We start from the raw sequence: 23,988 nt of genomic DNA, 5'->3' as shown, positions 1-23,988 counted from the left end.
AAGAAAGAGAGAGAGAAAAAGAGAGAGAATTAGAGAGAGCATACTTAAATTCACACAGGACACTGGATAAGACAGGAGAAGTACTCCAGATATAACAGACTGACCCTAGCCCCCCGACACATAAACTACTGCAGCGTAAATAATTGAGGCTGAGACAGGAGGGGTCAGGAGAGACTCTATTCTCTCTTTCCATAAGAGTGTTGGCCAGCCAAAACCTCTGTCCTATCTATTCTCTCTTTCCATAAGTGTGTTGGCCAACCAAAACCTCTGTCCTATCTATTCTCTCTTTCCATAAGTGTGTTGGCCAACCAAAACCTCTGTCCTATCTATTCTCTCTTTCCATAAGAGTGTTGGCCAGCCAAAACCTCTGTCCTGTCTATTCTCTCTTTCCATAAGAGTGTTGGCCAACCAAAACCTCTGTCCTATCTATTCTCTCTTTCCATAAGTGTGTTGGCCAACCAAAACCTCTGCAGGTAGCCTAGTGGTTAGAGCATTGGGCCAGTAACCAAAAAGGTTGCTGGATTGAATCCCTGATCTGTTGTTCTGCCACTGAACAAGGCAGTTAACCCACTGTTTCTAGGCCGTCATTGTAAATAAGAATCTGTTCTTAACTGACTTGCTTAGTTAAATACATACATATCTATTTAAATCCTCTCAGATTGAAGTGTGAGCACTTTTTATTTGTATTTTATTCTACCTTTATTTAACTAGGCAAGTCAGTTAAGAACATGACAGCCATCAACTGGCAGCTTCATTAAATAATATCTGCCAAACATCCGTCTCAAAGTCAACAGTGAAGAGGTGACTCCGGGATGCTGGCCGTCTAGGCAGAGTTCCTCTGTCCAGTCTCCATGTCAACAGTGAAGAGGCGGTCTTCTAGGCAGAGTTCCTCTGTCCAGTCTCCATGTCAACAGTGAAGAGGCGACTCCGGGATGCTGGCCTTCTAGGCAGAGTTCCTCTGTCCAGTCTCAACGTCAACAGTGAAGAGGCGATTCCGGGATGCTGGCGTTCTAGGCAGAGTTCCTCTGTCCAGTCTCCATGTCAACAGTGAAGAGGCGACTCCTGGATGCTGGCCTTCTAGGCAGAGTTCCTCTGTCCAGTCTCCATGTCAACAGTGAAGAGGCGACTCCGGGATGCTGGTCTTCTAGGCAGAGTTCCTCTGTCCAGTCTCCATGTCAACAGTGAAGAGGCGACTCCTGGATGCTGGCCTTCTAGGCAGAGTTCCTCTGTCCAGTCTCCATGTCAACAGTGAAGAGGCGACTCCGGGATGCTGGTCTTCTAGGCAGAGTTCTTCTGTCCAGTCTCCATGTCAACAGTGAAGAGGCGACTCCTGGATGCTGGCCTTCTAGGCAGAGTTCCTCTGTCCAGTCTCCATGTCAACAGTGAAGAGGCGACTCCGGGATGCTGGTCTTCTAGGCAGAGTTCTTCTGTCCAGTCTCCATGTCAACAGTGAAGTTCGAGGTGTTTGGATCACAAAGAAGAACATTCGTGAGATGCAGAAAAAATGAAAAGATGCTGGAGGAGTGACACCAACTGTCAAGCCTGGTGGAGGCAATGTGATGGTCTGGGGGTGATGGTCGGGGGTGATGGTCAGGGGTGATGGTCTGGGGGTGATGGTCGGGGGTGATGGTCTGGGGGTGATGGTCTGGGGTGATGGTCGGGGTGATGGTCTGGGGGTGATGGTCGGGGTGATGGTCTGGGGGTGATGGTCGGGGGTGATGGTCTGGGGTGATGGTCGGGGTGATGGTCTGGGGGTGATGGTCTGGGGTGATGGTCGGGGGTGATGGTCAGGGGTGATGGTCTGGGGTGATGGTCGGGGGTGATGGTCTGGGGGTGATGGTCGGGGGTGATGGTCTGGGGGTGATGGTCTGGGGATAGGGTGATGGTCTGGGGGTGATGGTCTGGGGTGATGGTCTGGGGGTGATGGTCTGGGGGTGATGGTCGGGGGTGATGGTCTGGGGGTGATGGTCGGGGGTGATGGTCTGGGGTGATGGTCGGGGGTGATGGTCTGGTGGTGATGGTCTGGTGGTGATGGTCTGGGGGTGATGGTCTGGGGGTGATGGTCTGGGGGTGATGGTTGGGGGTGATGGTCTGGGGGTGATGGTCTGGGGGTGATGGTCCGGGGTGATTTGGTGATGGTAAGTGGGAGATTTGTACAGGGTAAAAGGGATCTTGAAGAACGAAGGCTATCACTCCATTTTGCAACGCCATGCCATACCCTGTGGACGGCGCTTATTTGGAGCCAATTTCCTCCTACAACAGGACAATGACCAAAAGCACAGCTCCAAACTATGCAAGAACTATTTCGGTAAGAGCTGGTATTCTGTCTATAATGGAGTGGCCAGCACAGTCAACCCTATTGAGCTGTTGTGAGAGCAGCTTGTCCGTATGGTACGTAAGAAGTGCCCAGCAAGCCAATCTATCTTGTGGGAGGTGCTTCAGGAAGCATGGGGTGAAATCTCTTCAGATTACCTCAACAAATTGACAACAAGAACACCAAAGGTCTGCAAGGCTGTAATTGCCACAAATGAAGGATTCTTTGGCGAAAGCAAGGTTTGAAGGACACAATTATTATTTAAATTAAAAAATCATTAATTCTAACCTTGTCAACGTCTTGACTATATTTCCTATTCATTTTGCAACTCATTTCATGTATGATTTATATGGAAAACAAGGACATTTCTAAGTGACCCCAAACTTGAACGGTAGTGTATGTTGACAACTCAATCGAATATAAACCAAAAGTTTGTTGTTCAGACCTGCTTGACTTGGTGGGTAGTAGGTTATTATATGCAGAGTGAGTGTTTCTGCATGTACCACAGACAGGCCTCTGCTGTTACTGGACATACAGTGCATTAGGAATGTTTTATTGTTTTTACATTACAGACTTATTATATTTGTTTCCCTCATCAACATACATACAATACCCCATAATGACATCACAATCCCCCATAATGACATCACAATACCCCATAATGACATCACAATACCCCATAATGACATCACATAATGACATCACCCCATAATGACATCACAATACCCCATAATGACATCATGACATCACAATACCCCATAATGACATCACATAATGACATCACAATACCCCATAATGACATCACAATCCCCCATAATGACATCACAATCCCCCATAATGACATCACAATCCCCCATAATGACATCACAATCCCCCATAATGACATCACAATACCCCATAATGACAAAGCAAAAACAAGTTTTAAGGAATTTTTTTGCACATGTATAAAACATGTTATACTGATGAGGTGGGGAACATTTATTTAATCTGTTTTAGAACCAAGGCTGAAACGTAAACACAATGTGGGGAAAAGTCAAGGGCTCTGAATCATTTCACTGTACGTGTGTTATCAATCATGTATTTCAGGTAGTGAACGTGTGTTTCTAGGTGTTGAGGGAGAGCTATGTTCTGTTTGGTACCAGCCTGGGAGTCTCATGTTCTATAAGTTCATCCCAGGGGTGTGCCGAGGTCAGACGCCTCACTGTGGTACGGTCAGAGCAATCTACATGACATCAGCTACAATCAATACCACCATGGTTCTCCTTCAATTAATTCGCAGCTAGCTTACAAGCTTAAATAATCAATGATATATCACACAGAGCATAGATCAGATTGTTATATGCAAACTCTTTGGTGACCAAACAAACATGCTCAAACACACACACACACACACACACACACACACACACACGCACACACACACATCACAATCAAATTATCTCGTGACCACAGGATCAAGTAGCTAAATTCCTATAAATGTCAATGAGATGGATTTCCATAGGACTAGTTTCTGCACTGCATATAAATGTAGCAGAAGTTGATCAATGAAAACGTGCATTTAAATGTAGAAATGTGAACAGATCAATACGCCGCTTAGTGGCTGGGTGGCCGGGTTTCTCTGAGTAATGCTCATACGGCCGCGTTCCAAATGGCTACCCTATTCACTATGTAGTGCACTACTTTTGACAAGAGGCCTATGGGACCCTATTCACTATGTAGTGCACTACTTTTGACGAGGGGCCTATGGGACCCTATTTCCTATGTAGTGCACTACATTTGACAGGGGGCCTATGGGATCCTATTTTCTATGTAGTGCACTACTTTTAACCAGATACCAAAAATAGTGCACTATATAGAGAAATAGTGTGCCATTTGAGATTTATTCATTTATTTTTTTAACCTTTATTTTACTAGGCAAGTCAGTTAAGAACAAATTCGTATTTTCAATGACGGCCTAGGCCTCGTTCTGCCTTTAAAAGGGGCAGAATGACAGATTTGTACCTTGTCAGCTCAGGGGTTTGAACTTTCAACCTTCCGGTTACTAGTCCAACGCTCTAACCACTAGGCTACCCTGCCACCCCATGGGATGTACCCATGGTCTACAGAATATAGGTCCTAGTGTGGAATATCGGCTAGCTCTGAGGTGTGATTTTGTACTGCCTGTGTGGTAACTTTGCCTCCCCTTAGAACACATAATAAAATAAAATAAAAGATATTAGCCTACGATGAGAAAAATATATTTGTCTGGTTTGAGAGTACTAGATTGACAGGCTAAAGCAATAATACTAGGTAATACTGATACTATAGCTGTGTTCAAAATACTCATAATACTGATACTATAGCTGTGTTCAAAATACTAATAATACTGATACTATAGCTGTTTCAAAATACTAATGATACTGATACTATAGCTGTGTTCAAAATACTCATAATACTGATACTATAGCCATGTTCAAAACACTAATAATACTGATACTATAGCTGTTTCAAAATACTCATAATACTGATACTATAGCTGTGTTCAAAACACTAATAATACTGATACTATTGCTGTGTTGAAAATACTCATACTAAGCTCAATAACCGTACTGTTTGTGACGTAAGTAAACGGAGTATATAGTATGCTTATTGGTCATAGTATCGATATACTGTAATAATATGCCAAAAGTCCCCGGATGCCGTACTACATTCGCCAATATACAGAGTATACAAGCAGCCGGACACTATTTCTGTGCTTTTAGGGCCCACAATGCAATTCTTCAGAAAATGGCCGTGGCTTCACATCGTTTTCAGATTTGAAGAAAATATCGGAAAAATATGCACCTGAAGAACGGATACAAATGCATTAATTTAACAAATTAAGACAAATGTTTAAAATAAATACATGTTGATCAATGTAATGAAGTAATGGCTTTTCAAATAACTTACCTTACACGTTATGTTGGTCTGACAATTTGTTAGCTACACAAACTTTTACGAACCACATAGCATGTCATTACAGCAGTATGTACCAGTATGTTAGCTAGCTACCTAACGTTAATAATACATCAAACTAGCCTCGGGTGCTCGACTGCCGTTGTAACGTCAGAACGCTCGCATCAACCTTAGTCCTCGGGTCAGATCGTCCAGTGTGCCCTCTACACGCTCCAAGAGCGAAACAATATGAATTTATAAACTGGACAAATCTGACAACGCGCTAAATTTACTAACGTCCAGAGCGCACCCTGGCACCCCAGATTGGATTTAAGAACACACCCGAAGTCATAAAATGTCTAGCTAGTCATTTGTTATGCTAACAAGCTAACATTAGGTTGCATAGCAACAGCATCTACTTCCGGTAGACAGGCGGAAGCGCTACTAGGCTCGACTGAAAGAATACCGTTAGTTTACAGTATACTAAAACGAACTAATAGTATATAGTATATACTCATTAACTATGTAGTATACAGTATGTTAGTATGGGTATTCAAACACAGCTTATGTCTTCTAATAAAATGTATCATATAGAATGATTGTCACGTTCGTTGTATGGATGAGACCAAGGCGCAGCGTGAGATGAATACATCTTCTATTTATTAATAAAGAATACTTAAACAAACGTGAAGTTTATATATATGATAAGTGCATACACAGGCAACTAATACACAGGCAACTAACACATAGACAATAACCCACAAAATACTCAAGTAATATGGCTGCCTAAATATGGTTCCCAATCAGAGACAACGATAAACAGCTGCCTCTAATTGAGAACCAATCTAGGCAACCATAAACATACAAAACACCTAGACCAGTCCAACCCCATAAACATACAAAAACCCTAGACAGGGTAATAACATACCACCCTCGTCACACCCTGACCTAACCAAAATAATAAAGAAAAACAAAGAATACTAAGGTCAGGGCGTGACAATGATATACTAGTCGAAAAACATTTGATGAAAGATGAAAAGGGAAATGATACAATTAGCTTCGTGAGGGTCTTTGGAGAGTTGGGTGCAATTCTATCTAACTAATCAAGGTCAGATGTTGAAATGGCCTGGTTTTTCCTCATTACAGAATGGGGCTACAGTGATAATAATACTTCACGTGAAAATGGTCTCGTGATTTACTTGGATTGGATCATTCATCTCTCTTATTATAAAGCCAGGTTCAGTAGCAGAAAGTAATGTTGTCGACTCTGAACCTAATTCAGAAAAGGGCTGTAGTTAGTCTGTTGTTTAGTCTGTTGTTTAGTCTGTTGTTTAGTCTGTTGTTTAGTCTGTTGTTAGTCTGTTGTTAGTCTGTTGTTTAGTCTGTTGTGGACACTGCCCCAATTAATAAAAGGCCGTTGTTTAGTCTGTTGTTTGGTCTGTTGTTTAGTCTGTTGTTAGCCTGTAGTTAGCCTGTGGTTAGTCTGTTGTTCAGTCTGTAGTTGGTCGGTTGTTTAGTCTGTTGTTGGTCTGTTGTTTCGTCTGTTGTTTAGTCTGTTGTGGACTCTGCCCCAATTTTTTATTTTTTTTATTTTATTTCACCTTTATTTAACCAGGTAGGCTAGTTGAGAACAAGTTCTCATTTGCAACTGCGACCTGGCCAAGATAAAGCATAGCAGTGTGAACAGACAACACAGAGTTACACATGGAGTAAACAATAAACAAGTTAATAACACAGTAGAAAAAAAGGGGAGTCTATATACATTGTGAGCAAAAGGCATGAGGAGGTAGGCGAATAATTACAATTTTGCAGATTAACACTGGAGTGATAAATGATCAGATGGTCATGTACAGGTAGAGATATTGGTGTGCAAAAGAGCAGAAAAGTAAATGAATAAAAACAGTATGGGGATGAGGTAGGTGAAAATTGGTGGTAGGTGAAAAAGGCTGTTGTTTAGTCTGTTGTTTAGTCTGTTGTTGGTCTGTTGTTGGTCTGCTGTTAGTCTGTTGTTGGTCTGTTGTTTAGTCTGTTGTTTAGTCTGTTGTTTAGCCTGTTGTTGGTCTGCTGTTAGTCTGTAGTTAGCCTGTTGTTGGTCTGTAGTTTGTCTGTTGTTTAGCCTGTTGTTTAGTCTGTTGTTTAGTCTGTTGTTTAGTCTGTTGTTGGTCTGTTGTTTAGTCGGTTGTTAGTCTGTTGTTTAGTCTGTTGTTTAGTCTGGCGTTAGTCTGTTGTTTAGTCTGTTGTTTGTTTGTTGTTTAGTCTGTTGTTAGTCTGTTGTTTAGTCTGTTGTTTGTTTGTTGTTAGTCTGTTGTTTAGTCTGTTGTTATTCTGTTGTTAGTCTGTTGTTTAGTCTGTTGTTAGTCTGTTGTTAGTCTGTTGTTTAGTCTGTTGTTTGTTTGTTGTTAGTCTGTTGTTTAGTCTGTTGTTTAGTCTGTTGTTAGTCTGTTGTTTAGTCTGTTGTTAGTCTGTTGTTAGTCTGTTGTTTAGTCTGTTGTTAGTCTGTTGTTAGTCTGTTGTTAGTCTGTTGTTTAGTCTGTTGTTTAGTCTGTTGTTTAGTCTGTTGTTACTCTGTTGTTTAGTCTGTTGTTTAGTCTGTTGTTAGTCTGTTGTTTAGTCTGTTGTTACTATGTTGTTACTCTGTTGTTTAGTCTGTTGTTTAGTCTGTTGTTAGTCTGTAGTTTAGTCTGTTGTTTAGTCTGTTGTTTAGTCTGTTGTTTAGTCTGTTGTTAGTCTGTTGTTAGTCTGTTGTTTAGTCTGTTGTTTAGTCTGTTGCTATTCTGTTGTTAGTCTGTTGTTAGTCTGTTGTTAGTCTGTTGTTTAGTCTGTTGTTAGTCTGTTGTTAGTCTGTTGTTAGTCTGTTGTTTAGTCTGTTGTTAGTCTGTTGTTTAGTCTGTTGTTATTCTGTTGTTAGTCTGTTGTTAGTCTGTTGTTAGTCTGTTGTTTAGTCTGTTGTTTAGTCTGTTGTTACTCTGTTGTTTAGTCTGTTGTTAGTCTGTTGTTAGTCTGTTGTTTAGTCTGTTGTTACTATGTTGTTACTCTGTTGTTTAGTCTGTTGTTTAGTCTGTTGTTTAGTCTGTTGTTAGTCTGTTGTTTAGTCTGTTGTTTAGTCAGTTGTTTGTTTGTTGTTAGTCTGTTGTTAGTCTGTTGTTTAGTCTGTTGTTAGTCTGTTGTTTAGTCTGTTGTTTAGTCTGTTGTTTAGTCTGTTGTTACTCTGTTGTTAGTCTGTTGTTTAGTCTGTTGTTTAGTCTGTTGTTAGTCTGTTGTAAAGTCTGTTGTTGGTCTGTTGTTGGTCTGTTGTTTAGTCTGTTGTTGGTCTGTTGTGGACTCTGCCCCAATTAATAAAAGGCTGTTGTTTAGTCTGTTGTTTAGTCTGTTGTTTGGTCTGTTGTTTAGTCTGTTGTTTAGTCTGTTGTTACTCTGTTGTTTAGTCTGTTGTTAGTCTGTTGTTAGTCTGTTGTTTAGTCTGTTGTTACTATGTTGTTACTCTGTTGTTTAGTCTGTTGCTATTCTGTTGTTAGTCTGTTGTTAGTCTGTTGTTTAGTCTGTTGTTAGTCTGTTGTTAGTCTGTTGTTAGTCTGTTGTTTAGTCTGTTGTTAGTCTGTTGTTTAGTCTGTTGTTAGTCTGTTGTTTAGTCTGTTGTTTAGTCTGTTGTTAGTCTGTTGTTAGTCTGTTGTTTAGTCTGTTGTTAGTCTGTTGTTTAGTCTGTTGTTTGTTGTTGTTTTAGTCTGTTGTTGCTCTGTTGTTTAGTCTGTTGTTAGTCTGTTGTTTAGTCTGTTGTTACTATGTTGTTACTCTGTTGTTTAGTCTGTTGTTAGTCTGTTGTCATTCTGTTGTTTAGTCTGTTGTTTAGTCTGTTGTTTAGTCTGTTGTTAGTCTGTTGTTAGTCTGTTGTTTAGTCTGTTAGTTTGTTGTTACTCTGTTGTTTAGTCTGTTGTTAGTCTGTTGTTTAGTCTGGTGTTAGTTTGTTGTTACTCTGTTTTTGGTCTGCTGTTAGTCTGGTGTTAGTCTGTTGTTAGTCTGTTGTTTAGTCTGCTGTTAGTCTGTTGTTAGTCTGTTGTTAGTTTGTTGTTACTCTGTTGTTTAGTCTGTTGTTAGTCTGTTGATGGTCTGTTGTTTATTCTGTTGTTAGTCTGTTGTTAGTCTGTTGTTCAGTCTGTTGTTGGTCTGTTGTTCAGTCTGTTGTTGGTCTGTTGTTGGTCTGTTGGTAGTCTGTTGTTTAGTCTGTTGGTTAGTCTGTTGTTGGTCTGTTGTTAGTCTGTTGTTTAGTCTGTTGTTGGTCTGTTGTGGACTCTGCCCCAATTAATGAAAGGCTGTTGTTTAGTCTGTTGTTGGTCTGTTGTTTAGTCTGTTGTTGGTCTGTTGTTTAGTCTGTTGTTTAGTCTGTTGTTTAGTCTGTTGTTTAGTCTGTTGTTTAGTCTGTTATTACTCTGTTGTTTAGTCTGTTGTTAGTCTGTTGTTAGTCTGTTGTTGGTCTGTTGTTGGTCTGATGTTAGTCTGCTGTTAGTCTGCTGTTAGTCTGTTGTTTAGACTGCTGTTAGTCTGTTGTTATTCTGTTGTTAGTCTGCTGTTGGTCTGTTGTTAGTCTGCTGTTGGTCTGTTGTTAGTGTTTAGTTTGTTGTTAGTGTGTTGTTAGTCCTATGTAGGCCTTTATGAAGATCATGCTCCTATGAACCCAGCATGACATAAATAGTTTCCAGAGAACGTAAGACTATTACTTAAAGGTTGTCGTCAACAAAACAATGAAAATCAATGATTTAGACGGCCTGGGTGTTCCCACTGAGAAACCAAAGAGTACTGTACTCACATTAAGTCTATGAAGGGTATACCTTAATCAATCAACACTGTTTCAAGCCTCTAACATTGATCCTAACATATACAGTGCATTCAGAAAGTTTTCAGACCACATTTTCGTACCGTACAGCCTTATTCTAAAATTGATCAAATATTTTCAATTCTTTCCATTATCAATCTACACACAATATCCCATAATGACAAAGCAAAAACATTGATCATCTTTGAGATGTTTCTACAACTTGATTGGAGTCCATCTGTGGTAAATGCAATTGATTGGACATGATTTGGAAAGGCACCACATAAGGTACCACAGTGCATGTCAGAGCAAAAACCAAGCCATGAGGTCAAAATAATTGTCCGTAGAGCTCCGAGACAGGATTGTGTCGAGGCACAGATCTGGGGAAGGAACACAGTGGCCTCCATCATTTTTAAATGGAAGAAGTTTGGAACCACCAATACTCTTCCTAGAGCTGGCCGTCTGGCCAAACTGAGCAATCAGGGGAGAAGGGCCTTGGTCAGGGAGGTGACCAAGAACCCAATGGTCACACTGACAGAGCTCAAGAGTGCTTCTGTTGAGATGGGAGAACCTTCCAAAAGGACAACTATCTCTGCAGCACTCCACCAATCAGGCCTTTATGGTAGAGTGGCCAGACGGAAGCCCATCCTCAGTAAAAGGCACATGACAGCCTGCTTGGAGTTTGCCAAAAGGCACCTAAAGGACTCTCAGACCATGAAAAACAAGATTCTCTGGTCTGATGAAACCAATATTGAACTCTTTGGCCTGAATGCCAAGCGTCACGTCTGGAAGAAAACCTGACACCATCCCTACGGTGAAGCATGGTGGTGGCAGCATCCCTACGGTGAAGCATGGTGGTGGCAGCATCATGCTGTGGGGATGTTTATCAGCAGCAGGGACTGGGAGACTAGTCAGTATCGAGGGAAAGATGAATGGAGCGAATTACAGAGAGATCCTTGATGAAAACCTGCTCCAAAGCGCTCAGGACCTCAGACAGGGGCGAAGGTTCAACTTCCAACAGGACAACGACCCTAAGCACACAGCAAAGACAATGCACGAGTGGCTTTGGGACAAGTCTCTGAATGTCCTTGAGTGTCCCAGCCAGAGCTGGTACTTGAACCCGATCGAACATCTCTGGAGAGACCTGAAAATAGCTGTGCAGCGACGCTCCTCATCCAACCTGACAGAGCTTGAGAGGATCTGCAGAGAAGAATGGGAGAAACTCCCCAAATACCGATGTGCCAAGCTTGTAACGTCAAACCCAAGAAGACTCAAGGCTGTAATCGCTGCCAAAGGTGCTTCAACAAAGTACTGAGTAAAGGGTCTGAATACTTATGTAGATTTGATATTTCAGTATGCGGTATTGTGTGTAGATTGATGATTGATGATAGATTGATGTTTTATTTAATCCATTTTAAAATAAGGCTTGTAACAAAATGTGGGAAAAGGGCGTCTGAATGAGGGTTTCAGAAATGAAATTACAGTATCTCAGAATAATATTTTTGCTGATAGAACCTACTAGCTTAACGGCATTGGGACTTGGAATGGTGCTTTGGTCAAACAATCTACATTTTACATCATCAGTCTCTGGACTTGAACCCCATTGAAAAACTCTGTTTTGAATTGAAGAGGTCCACAAGTGCAGACAAAAGGATATCAAGGATCTGGAAAGATTCTGTATGGAGGAAATGTCCCAAGGTGTTCTCCAATCTCATAAAACATTTTTAGAAAAAGGCTCATTATCCTCTCAAGGTGAGGTAATGAAAGGCAATTGGAAACTGACGTGTTAATAATTTTGTTAAACCAATATTATCTGAGCAATTGTATTAGTATAGAATTATAGAATTTGCCCAAAATTGTAAGCATCCAAAGTACTTTAATGATTTATTTTCATACAGTTATTTATAGGGAGTTTCTGTGTTTGTGTTTGTTGTAGTGAACCCCCTTTAGTCCTGACTTTAAAGGACGTAGAGGTTTAGGGTTATGTATCTACTACTGTATATTCATATATATCTATTACTGTATGCTAATATACATATATATTATTGTATATTCATATATGAAGTAGGATGCTTAAATACACTTTGGCTGGAGTCATTAAAACTTGTTTTTCAAGCACTTTCTTGTTAACAAACTATAGTTTTGGCAAGTCGGTTAGGACATCTACTTTGTGCATGACACAAGTCATTTTTCCAACAATTGTTTACAGACAGATTATTTCACTTATAATTCACTGTATCACAATTCCAGTGGGTCAGAAGTTTACATACACTAAGTGGACTGTGTCTTTAAAACAGCTTGGAAAATTCCAGAAAATGATGTCATGGCTTTAGAAACTTCTGATAGGCTAATTGACATAATCTGAGTCAATTGGAGGTGTACCTGTGGATGTATTTCAAGGCCTACCTTCAAACTCAGTCCCTCCTTGCTTGACATCATGGGATAATCAAAAGAAATCAGCCAAGACCTCAGAAAAATAATTGTAGACCTCCACAAGTCTGGTTCATCCTTGGGAGCAGTTTTCAAACGCCTGAAGGTACCACGTTCATCTGTACAAACAATAGTACGCAATTATAAACACCATGGGACCACGCAGCCGTCATACCGCTCAGGAAGGAGACGCGTTCTGTGTCCTGGAGATGAATGTACTTTTTCAATCCCAGAACAACAGCAAAGGACCTTGTGAAGATATGGAAGGAAACAGGTACAACAGTATCTATATCCACAGTAAAACAAGTCCTATATTGACATAACCTGAATGGCCGCTCAGCAAGGAAGAAGCCACTGCTCCAAAACCGCCATAAAAAAGCCAGACTACCGTTTGCAACTGTACATGGGGACAAAGATCGTACTTTTTGTAGAAATGTCCTCTGGTCTGATGAAACAAACATAGAATTGTTTGGCCATAATGACCATCATTATGTTTGGAGGAAAAAGGGGGAGCCTCGCAAGCCGAAGAACACCATCCCAACCGTGAAGCACGGGGGTGGCAGCATCATGTTGTGGGGGTGCTTTGCTGCAGGAGGGACTGGTGCACTTCACAAAATAGATGGCATCATGAGGGTGGAAAAGTATGTGGATTTATTGAAGCAACATCCCAAGACATCAGTCAGGAAGTTAAAGCTTGGTCACAAATGGGTCTTCCATATGGGCAATGACCCCAAGCATACTTCCAAAGTTGAGGCAAAATGGCGTAAGGACAACAAAGTAAAGGTATTAGAGTGACCATCACAAAGCCCTGACATTAATCCCATAGAACATTTGTGGGCAGAACTGAAAAAGTGTGTGCGAGCAAGGAGGCCTACAAACCTGTCTCAGTTACACCGGCTCTGTCAGGAGGAATTGGCCAATATTCACCCAACTTATTGTGACAAGCTTCTGGAAGGCTACCTTGAAACGTTTGACCCAAGTTAAACCATTTAAAGGCAATGCTACCAAATACTGGAATGTGATGAAATAAATAAAAGCTGAAAGAAATCATTCTCTCTACTATTATTCTGACATTTCACATTCTTAAAATAAAGTGTTGACTGACTGACCTAAGACAGGGAATTTCTACTAGGATTAAATGTCAGGGATTGTGAAAAACTGAGTTTAAATGTATTTGGCTAAAGGTGTATGTAAACTTCCGACTTCAACTGTGTATATATATATTACTGTATATTCATATATGTGTTTGTTTGTGTGTTTATAGTGAACACCCCTCACTTCCTGACCATAAAGGGTGTAGAGGTGAACGCTGGACAGACGGCCGCCTTCCACTGTACTGTCAACGGACGACAGAGAGACAACTTCAACCTCTGGTTACAGGTAACAACAACACCTTATCCTGACCCCTGACCCCTAAACCTAACCTTCCACTGTACTGTCAACGGACGACAGAGAGACAACTTCAACCTCTGGTTACAGGTAACAACAACACCTTATCCTGACCCCTGACCCCTAAACCTAACCTTCCACTGTACTGTCAACGGACGACAGAGAGACAACTTCAACCTCTGGTTACAGGTAACAACAACACCTTATCCTGACCCCTGACCCCTAAACCTAACCTTCCACTGTACTGTCAACGGACGACAGAGAGACAACTTCAACCTCTGGTTACAGGTAACAACAACACCTTATCCTGACCCCTGACCCCTGACCCCTAAACCTAACAATCCACTGTACTGTCAACGGACGACAGAGAGACAACTTCAACCTCTGGTTACAGGTAACAACAACACCTTATCCTGACCCCTGACCCCTAAACCTAACAATCCACTGTACTGTCAACGGACGACAGAGAGACAACTTCAACCTCTGGTTACAGGTAACAACAACACCTTATCCTGACCCCTGACCCCTAAACCTAACAATCCACTGTACTGTTAACGGATGACAGAGGGACAACTTCAACCTCTGGTTACAGGTAACAACAACACCTTACTCTGATCCCTGACCCTAACCTTCCACTGTACTGTCAACAGAACGCAGAGGGACTGTGTGTGTGTGTGTGTGTGTGTGTGTGTGTGTGTGTGTGTGTGTGTGTGTGTGTGTGTGTGTGTGTGTGTGTGTGTGTGTGTGTGTGTGTGTGTGTGTGTGTGTGTGTGTGTGTGTGTGTGTGTGTGTGTGTGTGTGTGTGTGTGTGTGTGTGTGTGTGTGTGTGTGTGTGTGTGTGTGTGTGTGTGTGTGTGTGTGGCAGCAGGTTTGGTAGACATCTCGTCGCCAGATATTCCATTACTTTAACAAACAGCTCCTCGTTAGCAGAGCAGCAACACAAACATTACCTCAAGTCCCCTGATGATGCTAATGAAGAAATATTTGTAATGAACAAATGTCCCCCATCTGCCTACGGTGGTGCTGTGTAGGGGTGACAGCTTGGGGGGAGGGGAGGAGGGGGGGGTTGATGACACACACTCATGTGAGTACAAAACAAACACACTTTTGTCCCAACACATACTGACACGCTCAAGGTCAAGCTAATTCATTAAAGCATTTAAAAAAAATTTTTTTTGCCTAACCCCTTCCCCTGTTTTGACCTCTAACCCCTGACTGTGTTCTAACAGGGTATTGGTGGACGCGAGGCCCCTATGAAGGCCACTAAATGACCATGTACCACTACCTGTTTTGACCTCTAACCCCTGACTGTGTTCGACCAGGGTATTGGTGGACGCGAGGCCCCTATGAAGGCCACTAAATGACCATGTACCACTACCTGTTTTGACCTCTAACCCCTGACTGTGTTCTAACAGGGTATTGGTGGACGCGAGGCCCCTATGAAGGCCACTAAATGACCATGTACCACTACCTGTTTTGACCTCTAACCCCTGACTGTGTTCGACCAGGGTATTGGTGGACGCGAGGCCCCTATGAAGTCCACTAAGCCGTGGAACAACAGACGCTTCATCGGGACCTTCGACGTGGAAAACACCACTAAAGGAGACTCAGGACGCTACCGATGCATAGTCCATTCTGACAACGGGGTCGGAGTGTCCAACTACGGAGAACTCACCATAAAACGTAAGTCCTGTAGACCTCAGTCACTCTCTTCCAAACCTTTTAAATTACGTTCTTCCAGTGCTTTGTGGTGGATTGTAAAATGAAACTACTATAAAATAACTATAATAGCCCCAACATTCCCAGAACCCTCTGCATGACCATGAATTAACACACAAAAACACAACAATGAAATGATTCAGAAGTGGACTGGAATGTGTTCTCTATAAAGTCCTGCTATTGTCCCAGTGGAGCAGACAAACCCATTCCACCTTAAAAGAATCAGACCCATTCCACCTTAAAGGAGACAGACCCATTCCACCCTAAAGGAGACAGACCCATTCCACCTAAAAGGAGACAGACCCATTCCACCCTAAAGGAGACAGACCCATTCCACCCTAAAGGAGACAGACCCATTCCACCTTAAAGGAGACAGACCCATTCCACCTTAAAGGAGACAGACCCATTCCACCTTAAAGGAGGCAGACCCATTCCACCCTAAAGGAGGCAGACCCATTCCACCTTAAAGGAGACAGACCCATTCCACCTTAAAGGAGGCAGACCCATTCCACCCTAAAGGAGGCAGACCCATTCCACCTTAAAGGAGGCAGACCCATTCCACCTTAAGGAGCCAGACCCATTCCACCCTAAAGGAGACAGACCCATTCCACCCTAAAGGAGGCAGACCCATTCCACCTTAAGGAGCCAGACCCATTCCACCCTAAAGGAGACAGACCCATTCCACCCTAAAGGAGACAGACCCATTCCACCCTAAAGGAGACAGACCCATTCCACCCTAAAGGAGAAAGACCCATTCCACATTAAAGGAGACAGACCCATTCCACATTAAAGGAGGCAGACCCATTCCACATTAAAGGAGCCAGACCCATTCCACATTAAAGGAGGCAGACCCATTCCACCTTAAAGGAGCCAGACCCATTCCACCCTAAAGGAGACAGACCCATTCCACCTAAAGGAGACAGACCCATTCCACCCTAAAGGAGACAGACCCATTCCACCCTAAAGGAGACAGACCCATTCCACATTAAAGGAGACAGACCCATTCCACATTAAAGGAGGCAGACCCATTCCACATTAAAGGAGCCAGACCCATTCCCATTAAAGGAGGCAGACCCATTCCACCTTAAAGGAGACAGACCCATTCCACCCTAAAGGAGACAGACCCATTCCACCTAAAAGGAGACAGACCCATTCCACCTAAAAGGAGACAGACCCATTCCACCTTAAAGGAGACAGACCCATTCCACCTTAAAGGAGACAGACCCATTCCACCTTAAAGGAGACAGACCCATTCCACCTTAAAGGAGGCAGACCCATTCCACCTTAAAGGAGGCAGACCCATTCCACCTTAAAGGAGGCAGACCCATTCCACCTTAAAGGAGGCAGACCCATTCCACCTTAAAGGAGGCAGACCCATTCCACCCTAAAGGAGACAGACCCATTCCACCCTAAAGGAGACAGACCCATTCCACCTTAAAGGAGACAGACCCATTCCACCTTAAAGGAGACAGACCCATTCCACCTTAAAGGAGACAGACCCATTCCACCTTAAAGGAGACAGACCCATTCCACCTTAAAGGAGACAGACCCATTCCACCTTAAAGGAGACAGACCCATTCCACATTAAAGGAGACAGACCCATTCCACATTAAAGGAGACAGACCCATTCCACATTAAAGGAGGCAGACCCATTCCACATTAAAGGAGACAGACCCATTCCACTTTAAAGGAGACAGACCCATTCCACCTTAAAGGACGCAGACCCATTCCACCCACACACACACACACGCACACACCCACCCACCCACCCACACACACACACACACACACACACACACACACACACACACACACACACACATACTGTAACCTCTCCCATATCACCCTCTACTCTCAGCTTCCTGCAGTCTGATATGAATTTATGGACTGAGCGTGAAACTAAATCCTACGCTCCCTTCTCTTTCCTTCAGCCCTAGTCAGCTAATGGCCGTCTATATTTCTTCTCTTCAGTGGTTCTCCTCTGCCTGCCTGCAATTTCAATTGAATTTACTAGCCAGTTTTTTTCTTTTTTCGTCAGGCAACTTTGTGTTGATGGATAGGTTTAATCCAATGTGTCCGGATCGAGGGCTGTCAGTCATTGTATGACGGCCTCAGCCTCTATTTTTTTTGTTGCTGTTAAGCCAGAACAATTGTCAAGTTTGCATTTTTGACCTGTTAAAGATGGCACTCTTCTATTTTCAAACCCTAGTGCCAGGATTGGTAAATGACCTGTTTTATATGAGGAAACTGGTGCCGAGGTGGGAATATATCTGAGGTGGGAATATATCTGAGGTGGGAATATATCTGAGGTGGGAATATATCTGAGGTGGGAATATATCTGAGGTGGGAATATATCTGAGGTGGGAATATATCTGAGGTGGGAATATATCTGAGGTGGGAATATATCTGAGGTGGGAATATATCTGAGGTGGGAATATATCTGAGGTGGGAATATATCTGAGGTGGGAGGGGTGGGAATATATCTGAGGTGGGAGGGGTGGGAATATATCTGAGGTGGGAGGGGTGGGAATACCTGAGGTGGGAGGGGTGGGAATACCTGAGGTGGGAGTGGTGGGAATATCTGAGGTGGGAGGGGTGGGAATATCTGAGGTGGGAGGGGTGGGAATATCTGAGGTGGGAATATCTGAGGTGGGAATATCTGAGGTGGGAGAGATGGGAATATCTGAGGTGGGATCTGAGGTGGGGGTGGGAATATCTGAGGTGGGAGGGGTGGGAATATCTGAGGTGGGAGGGGTGGGAATATCTGAGGTGGGAGGGGTGGGAATATCTGAGGTGGGAGGGGGTGGGAATATCTGAGGTGGGAGGGTGGGAATATCTGAGGTGGGAGGGGTGGGAATATCTGAGGTGGGAGGGGTGGGAATATCTGAGGTGGGAGAGGTGGGAATATCTGAGGTGGGAATATCTGAGGTGGGAATATCTGAGGTGGGAATATCTGAGGGGTGGGAATATCTGAGGGGTGGGAATATCTGAGGTGGGAATATCTGGGAGGGGTGGGAATATCTGAGGTGGGAATATCTGGGTGGGAATATCTGAGGTGGGAATATCTGAGGTGGGAATATCTGAGGTGGGAATGGGAATATCTGAGGTGGGAATATCTGAGGTGGGAATATCTGAGGTGGGAGGGGTGGGAATATCTGAGGTGGGAGGGGTGGGAATATCTGAGGTGGGAGGGGTGGGAATACCTGAGGTGGGAGGGGTGGGAATACCTGAGGTGGGAGGGGTGGGAATATCTGAGGTGGGAGAGGTGGGAATATCTCTGAGGTGGGAATATCTGAGGTGGGAGGGGTGGGAATATCTGAGGTGGGAGGGGTGGGAATATCTGAGGTGGGAGAGGTTGGAATACCTTAGGTGCATCAAAGTGCCAATTTCAGTATGCTGCTGTTGGGGATATTTAAGACCAACCAAAATCTGGTTTTAGTGGTAACGTGGTTGGTTATGGCAGGGATTTTGACAACGGAAGAGCAGCCTATTCAGCCCTGACGCACATTACCCATAATGCACATGGAACCAGGGAGATGTGCTTTTTTCTGCCTGTAAACATTGAAAAAGAGAAATATATATCCACATTTCATTTGATTACAAACCAAGCACAGCCTCCCCTCCTCTCAATGAAGGCTGTTTTTTTGTCCGGCCCAATGCATTCGCCAAGTAGTCTAGACTATCGATAAAGGGTTTGGCTCGTGAGACCGCTTTGAAATAAATCTTAATCACCAAAGCTTTATTGAAATATCAAGTTTGGCAGCAGCAAAACAGTGAGCAGACATCCCCTTTTTATCATTATAAGCGATTACATTATTTTATCCATCTCCTGTTATTATCTTAGATGTGTGTAAAACCCCTCCATCTAGACTATATGTCCATTATGGACCATAAACCATGGAGACTATATGTCCACCATGGACCATGTAGACTGTATGTCCATCATAAACCATGGAGACTATATGTCCATTATAAACCATGGAGACTATATGTCCATCATAAACCATGGAGACTATATGTCCATCATAAACCATGGAGACTATATGTCCATCATAAACCATGGAGACTATATGTCCATCATGGACCATAAACCATGGAGACTATATGTCCATTATGGACCATAAACCATGGAGACTATATGTCCATCATAAACCATGGAGACTATATGTCCATTATGGACCATAAACCATGGAGACTATATGTCCATCATAAACCATCTAGACTATATGTCCATCATAAACCATGGAGACTATATGTCCATCATAAACCATGGAGACTATATGTCCATCATAAACCATGGAGAAATGTCCCATAAACCATGGAGACTATATGTCCATCATGGACCATAAACCATGGAGACTGTATGTCCATTATGGACCATAAACCATGGAGACTATATGTCCATCATAAACCATGGAGACTATATGTCCATTATGGACCATAAACCATGGAGACTGTATGTCCATCATAAACCATGGAGACTATATGTCCATCATAAACCATGGAGACTATATGTCCATCATAAACCATGGAGACTATATGTCCATCATAAACCATGGAGACTATATGTCCATCATAAACCATCTAGACTATATTTCCATCATAAACCATGGAGACTATATGTCCATTATAAACCATGGAGACTATATGTCCATCATGGACCATAAACCATCTAGACTATATGTCCATCATAAACCATCTAGACTATATGTCCATCATAAACCATCTAGACTATATGTCCATCATAAACCATCTAGACTATATGTCCATCATAAACCATGGAGACTATATGTCCATCATAAACCATGGAGACTATATGTCCATCATAAACCATGGAGACTATATGTCCATCATAAACCATGGAGACTATATGTCCATCATAAACCATCTAGACTATATGTCCATCATAAACCATCTAGACTATATGTCCATCATAAACCATCTAGACTATATGTCCATCATAAACCATCTAGACTATATGTCCATCATAAACCATGGAGACTATATGTCCATCATAAACCATGGAGACTATATGTCCATCATAAACCATGGAGACTATATGTCCATCATAAACCATGGAGACTATATGTCCATCATAAACCATCTAGACTATATGTCCATCATAAACCATGTAGACTATATGTCCATTATGGAACATAAACCCCTCCATGCAGTGCATTCAGAAAGTATTCAGACCCCTTGACTTTTTCCACACTTTGTTACATTACAGCCTTATTCTAAAATAGATTAAATAAAAATAATGTTTCTCATCAATCTACACACAATGCCCCATAATGACAAAGCGAAAACAGTTTAAAAAAAAAGATTGTTGCTAAGTTATTACAAATTAAAAACTGAAATACCTTTATTTCCTTATCATTTTTAAATGGAAGAAGCACTCAGGACCTCAGACTGGGGCGAAGGTTCACCTTCCAACAGGACAACGACCCTAAGCACACAGCCAAGACAACGCAGGAGTGGCTTCGGGACACGCCTATGAATGTCTTTGAGTGGTCCAGCCAGAGCCCGGACTTGAACCCGGTCGAACATCTCTGGAGAGACCTGAAAATAGCTGTGCAGCAACGCTCCCCATCTTACCTGACAGAGCTGGATGGGAGAAACTCCCCAAATACAGGTGTGCCAAGCTTTTAGCGTTATGCCCAAGAAGACTTAAGGCTGTAAATGCTGCCAAAGGTGCTTCAACACAGTACAGGGGCTGAATACTAAAAACCTGTTTTTGGTTCACCACTATGGGGTATTGTGTGTAGATTGATGAGGGTTTTAATAAGTCAAGGGATCTTACTACTTACAGGGCCCAGGTCTGTCAGGGCCCAGGTCTGTCAGGGCCCAGGTCTGTCAGGGCCCAGGTCTGTCAGGGCCCAGGTCTGTCAGGGCCCAGGTCTGTCATGGCCCAGGTCTGTCAGGGCCCAGGTCTGTCAGGGCCCAGGTCTGTCAGGGCCCAGGTCTGTCAGGGCCCAGGTCTGTCAGGGCCCAGGTCTGTCAGGGCCCAGGTCTGTCAGTGCCCAGGTCTGTCAGGGCCCAGGTCTGTCATAGCCCAGGTCTGTCAGAGCCCAGGTCTGACAGAATCTGTGCAGAATATATAGGTGCTGCTGTTGGCCCTCCTTGGTTGGGGACAGAAGCCCCAGATCATCAGCAAACAGTAGACATTTGACTTCAGATTCTAGTAGGGTGAGGTCGGGTGCTGCAGACTGTTCTTGTGCCCTCACCAATTAGTTAATATACATGTTGAAGAGGGAGGGGCTCGTGTTCTATCCCTGTCTCACCCCATGTTGAAGAGGGAGGGGCTCGTGTTCTATCCCTGTCTCACCCCATGTTGAAGAGGGAGGGGCTCGTGTTATATCCCTGTCTCTCCCCATGTTGAAGAGGGAGGGGCTCGTGTTCTATCCCTGTCTCTCCCCATGTTGAAGAGGGAGGGGCTCGTGTTCTATCCCTGTCTCTCCCCATGTTGAAGAGGGAGGGGCTCGTGTTCTATCCCTGTCTCTCCCCATGTTGAAGAGGGAGGGGCTCGTGTTCTATCCCTGTCTCTCCCCATGTTGAAGAGGAGGGGCTCGTGTTCTATCCCTGTCTCACCCCATGTTGAAGAGGGAGGGGCTCGTGTTCTATCCCTGTCTCTCCCCATGTTGAAGAGGGAGGGGCCGTGTTCATCCCTGTCTCTCCCCATGTTGAAGAGGGAGGGGCTCGTGTTCTATCCCTGTCTCTCCCCATGTTGAAGAGGGAGGGGCTCGTGTTCTATCCCTGTCTCTCCCCATGTTGAAGAGGGAGGGGCTCGTGTTCTATCCCTGTCTCTCCCCATGTTGAAGAGGGAGGGGCTCGTGTTCTATCCCTGTCTCTCCCCATGTTGAAGAGGGAGGGGCTCGTGTTCTATCCCTGTCTCACCCCACGGCCATGTGGAAAGAAATGTTTGTCTTTTGCCATTTTTAACTTCACACTTGTTGTTTGTGTAAATGGATTTTATAATGTGGTATGTTTTTCCCCCAACACCATCAATTTGTATAGCAGACCCTCATGCCAAATTGAGTCAAAAGCTTTTTTGAAATCAACAAAGCATGAGAAGATTTTGACTTTGTTTTGGTTTGTTTGGCAATTAGGGTGTGCAGGGTGAAAATGTGGTCTGTCGTGCGGTAATTTGGTAAAAAGACAATTTAACATTGTTTTTACTGAGGAAATGTACGAGTCTGCTGTTAATGATAATGCAGAGGATTTTCCCAAGGTTGCTGTTGATGCAAATCCAACGATAGTTATTGAGGACAAATTTGTCTCCACTTTTGTGGATTGGGGTGATCAGTCCTTGCTTCCATATATTGGGGAAGATGCCAGAGCTGAGGATGCTGTTAAAGAGATTAGAGTATAGCCAATTGGAATTTGTGGTCTGTATATTTGATCATTTCATTGAGGATACCATCAACACCACAGGCCTTTTTGGGTTGGAGGGTTTTTATTTTGTCCTGTAGTTCCTTCAAGGTAATTTGATAATCAAGTGGGTTCTGGTAGTCTTTAATGTCTTTAATAGTTGATTCGAAGATTTGTATTTGATCATGTATATGTTTTTGCAAAAGATTGGATAAGTGGTTTATCCACACATCTCCATTTTGGATAGATAACTCTTCGTGTTGTTGTTTGTTTAGTGTTTTCCAATTTTCCCAGAAGTGGTTTGAGTCTATGGATTCTTCAATTACATTGAGCTGATTTCTGACGTTCTGTTCCTTCTTTTCCGTAGTGTATTTCTGTATTGTTTTAGTGATTCACCATGAAGACGTAGCCTCAGGTTTTCTGGGTCTCTGTGTTTTTGGTTGGATTGGATTCTCAATTTCTATCTTAGGTTTTTGAATTCTTAGTTTAACCATTTGCCATTGTTGTTAATTTTCTTAGGTTGTCTGCTTGACATTTATGGATTTGAAGCTGAGAGGTGAAATACACTGTTCAGGTTTACTATTGCAAAATTGACACCTTCACTATTACAGTGGAACGTTTTACCCAGGAAATTGTCTAAAAGGGATTGAATTTGTTGTTGCCTAATTGTTTTTTGGTAGGTTTCCAAACTGCATTCCTTCCATCTATAGCATTTCTTAATATTACTCAGTTCCTTTGGCTTTGATGCCTCATGATTGAGTATTGCTCTGTTTAAGTAGACTGTGGTTTTGCTGTGGTCTGATAGGGGTGTCAGTGGGCTGACTGTGAACGCTCTGAGAGACTCTGGGTTGAGGTCAGTGATAAAGTAGTCTACAGTACTACTGTCAAGGGATGAGCTGTAAGTGTACCTACCGTAAGAGTCAGGTTCTTGTTCAGTTCTGGTATTTAGGTCGCCACAGACTAGTACATGTCCCTGGGCCTGGAAATGGTTTATCTCCCCCTCCAGGATGGAGAAGCTGTCATCGTTAAAATATGGGGATTCTAT

General features: G+C 43.1%; 1 protein-coding gene across 1 annotated transcript in view; it reads left to right on the top strand.

Annotated features, from left to right (window-relative positions):
• The window catches only part of LOC112222543 (receptor-type tyrosine-protein phosphatase mu-like), a 441,501-nt gene that overhangs the window by 76,643 nt on the left and 340,870 nt on the right, over positions 1 to 23,988 (top strand). The window contains exons 4-5 of the mRNA XM_042329181.1: positions 13,729 to 13,844; positions 15,362 to 15,536. Coding sequence (XP_042185115.1) covers positions 13,729 to 13,844; positions 15,362 to 15,536 — 291 coding nt within the window. The remainder of the gene's footprint in view (positions 1 to 13,728; positions 13,845 to 15,361; positions 15,537 to 23,988) is intronic.

This window comes from Oncorhynchus tshawytscha, linkage group LG10 (genome assembly GCF_018296145.1).
Source record: "Oncorhynchus tshawytscha isolate Ot180627B linkage group LG10, Otsh_v2.0, whole genome shotgun sequence".
NCBI classification, from domain to species: Eukaryota; Metazoa; Chordata; class Actinopteri; order Salmoniformes; family Salmonidae; genus Oncorhynchus; species Oncorhynchus tshawytscha.
This window is presented reverse-complemented; position numbering and strand designations above follow the sequence as displayed.